The 2,453-nt window shown below is 39.9% G+C and overlaps 1 protein-coding gene across 1 annotated transcript in view; it reads right to left on the bottom strand.

Moving 5' to 3' along the window:
• Positions 1 to 2,453, bottom strand: part of cacna1ab (calcium channel, voltage-dependent, P/Q type, alpha 1A subunit, b) — a 112,229-nt gene that overhangs the window by 64,711 nt on the left and 45,065 nt on the right. The window contains 1 exon segment of the mRNA XM_020617855.1: positions 709 to 821. Within this exon segment, the coding sequence (XP_020473511.1) occupies positions 709 to 821 (113 nt within the window).

Raw genomic sequence — 2,453 nt, 5'->3', positions numbered from 1 at the left:
CAGGAATCTAGTTACACTGAGAGCTTTGTGTCTACTTGTTCCCAGAGGTGGAAAGTAACTAAGTACATTTACGCAAGTACAATTTTGAGGTACAGTATCTGTACTTTACTTGAGTAGTTTCACATTCCGCTACTTTATAACTTGACTTCACTACTTATCAGTTTGGTTTTACCAATATGGCACTGGATCCTAAAGAGAAACGGCTTCAAGAGCCCAGCCACACTCCACAGTTCCAGTTTTCTACAATGTGGATATTGACAGCAACCAAAGATGCATGAGATGGAGACAGAAACATTGTAAAGTCATTACTGAGTGTTTTTATTATTGATGGACAATCATTAAAATCCATACATCCAATAAATATAATATTTGCAAGTTCCACACTTTGTAGCTGAGAATCACTACACTGATGCATTTAGAGTCTCTGGCCCGTCGACTGAACACAGAATTATAAGGTGTCACTGTACTATGTAGTGTATGTCAGCAAGTAATATGAAGTAACCTGCCAGTAAACCTCTGCACTTATGTCAGCATGACAAAGGAATACACAGACAAACGCGATGCTGAATCTGTTCTGCGTCGCTGTTCTTTTGTCGCAGGACAACATACATTTCTGTTTTAAATCTGTGGATTAAACTGGTGTTGGATTTGACATCAAAACCTGATAATTACAAGTGTGTGTGTGTGTGTGCGTGTGCATGTACTCACCACACAGTCAAAGCAGTTGAATGAGGAGTGAAAGTAGGGCTGGATGCCCAGACCATACATCTTGATGAGCATCTCAGAGATGAACAAACCGAGAAAGATAAACTCTGCATAGACTGGAGTTAGGAAGGAGAAAAAGAGATGAAGGAAAGGAGAGAGGGAGAATGGGATCATGGGAAATGAAGGCAAAGAATAAAGGCAAGGTGGGATTTGGGAAGAAGGAGAGGCCAGGAATAAAGGGATAGAAGCAGAAAAGGAAATACATGTGGAGAAAGCCAAAGTAGTCAGGTCACAGAGAAAGAGAGAGGTGGAGAAGAATAAAATCAGATCAAAAGTGAGGGGAGGAGGGGAGAGAAGGGTAAAGATAGGAGAAGAAAGGGACACAAGAAGAGGAGAGAGTTAAACAAACAGAAGGCAGTAGTGGTCCAAGGCCGGCTGTGTATGACAATCTGGTGATGAATGGACTCCATCAGCAGCTACAGCTTCAAATGCTAATGGCACTGGGCAGCAGCCAGGGACACTGGGCTGCCTCTGCTGAGGTCTTTGTCTGTGTAACTGCATGTATCAGGTCATGTCAGCAGCAGCAAGTCTGCATCTAGTAATGAAATAATGAAATAACAAGCAAGATGTGAAATTTATTTTGATACTAGCAGCTCCTCTCTAAGCCATTTCAGCAGAATTTTCAGGATTTAGTCATGACATTGAAACCTTTCTATATATCTTTACAATGATCCCATTGATGCTGCCACCACCAACTATCATTAGACTGAATAACACCTAATGTAAGCAGGATATCTAGGACTGGTATATAAGATGCAAAAGGAGCCGCAGAATGTTCCAGAAGTTGATGACGGACTAGATACTGTTAAACTGGCATTTAAAGGAGTTAAAATTGTAAATGTGTTGTTTGCATGTGTAGGAGGTAACTGTAGATTTGAAGTGTAAAAAGATGATTCAGGTTTGGGTGAGGGGTGTATGGGCAGCAGCGGTGATTAAACAGACAGGCGTTCCATAAGACCAGTGAAATACGGTACACGTGGCCTCAGGTGTTGATGGTGTTGCATTTGATCACATTTGCTTTTGCATTTCAAGTCTAAAGAAGTTATGATGTCTGTTTTGTGTCTGACATACAGACAGTAATAAAGAAATAATGAGCAGAGTGATCACAAACTATAAGTAATAAACTGTGACTGATGCTGATTGCTGGTCAGCGTTGAGCAGTTTTGATCAGTATGTACAACTTGAATTACAGAAACAGAAGTATTTAAGAAAAGGAGAAAACAGGAAACCGGGGCTGGTACACGTGTGAATGCATCAACACCAATTTTTTATCATCATGTATGGATTGTAATGCTTCTGGAGGCCCTTCCATGTTCTTGGAAACCTAATATAAATATATGCTTTTACCAAATTCACTTACAAATCAGCTTGATTGTATGCAAATCTAACATGTAACATGCAGAGTTGTTTTTGATCAGCATGAAACAATTAGAAAATAAGGCTATAGTGAAGTTTCTCTTATTGTAACTTTTCTCTGTTGTTCTTTAGACTAACTGGGAGTTGTCTGCAGGGTTTACGTATTCACAACATTAACTTAAATTACCATCCTAAGTCCTAGTTCATCAATAGACACTGGTGACAAACAGCACCTTTTCACTCCAAAATATTAATATTGTTGCATTATCTAAACTTGTGTTTGTCCGTTCAGCAACTACGGCCCAGAAACCGAGACTGGAATCTGATTCCTG

This window comes from Monopterus albus, unplaced genomic scaffold, assembly GCF_001952655.1.
Source record: "Monopterus albus unplaced genomic scaffold, M_albus_1.0 scaffold195.1, whole genome shotgun sequence".
NCBI lineage: Eukaryota > Metazoa > Chordata > Actinopteri > Synbranchiformes > Synbranchidae > Monopterus > Monopterus albus.
This window is presented reverse-complemented; position numbering and strand designations above follow the sequence as displayed.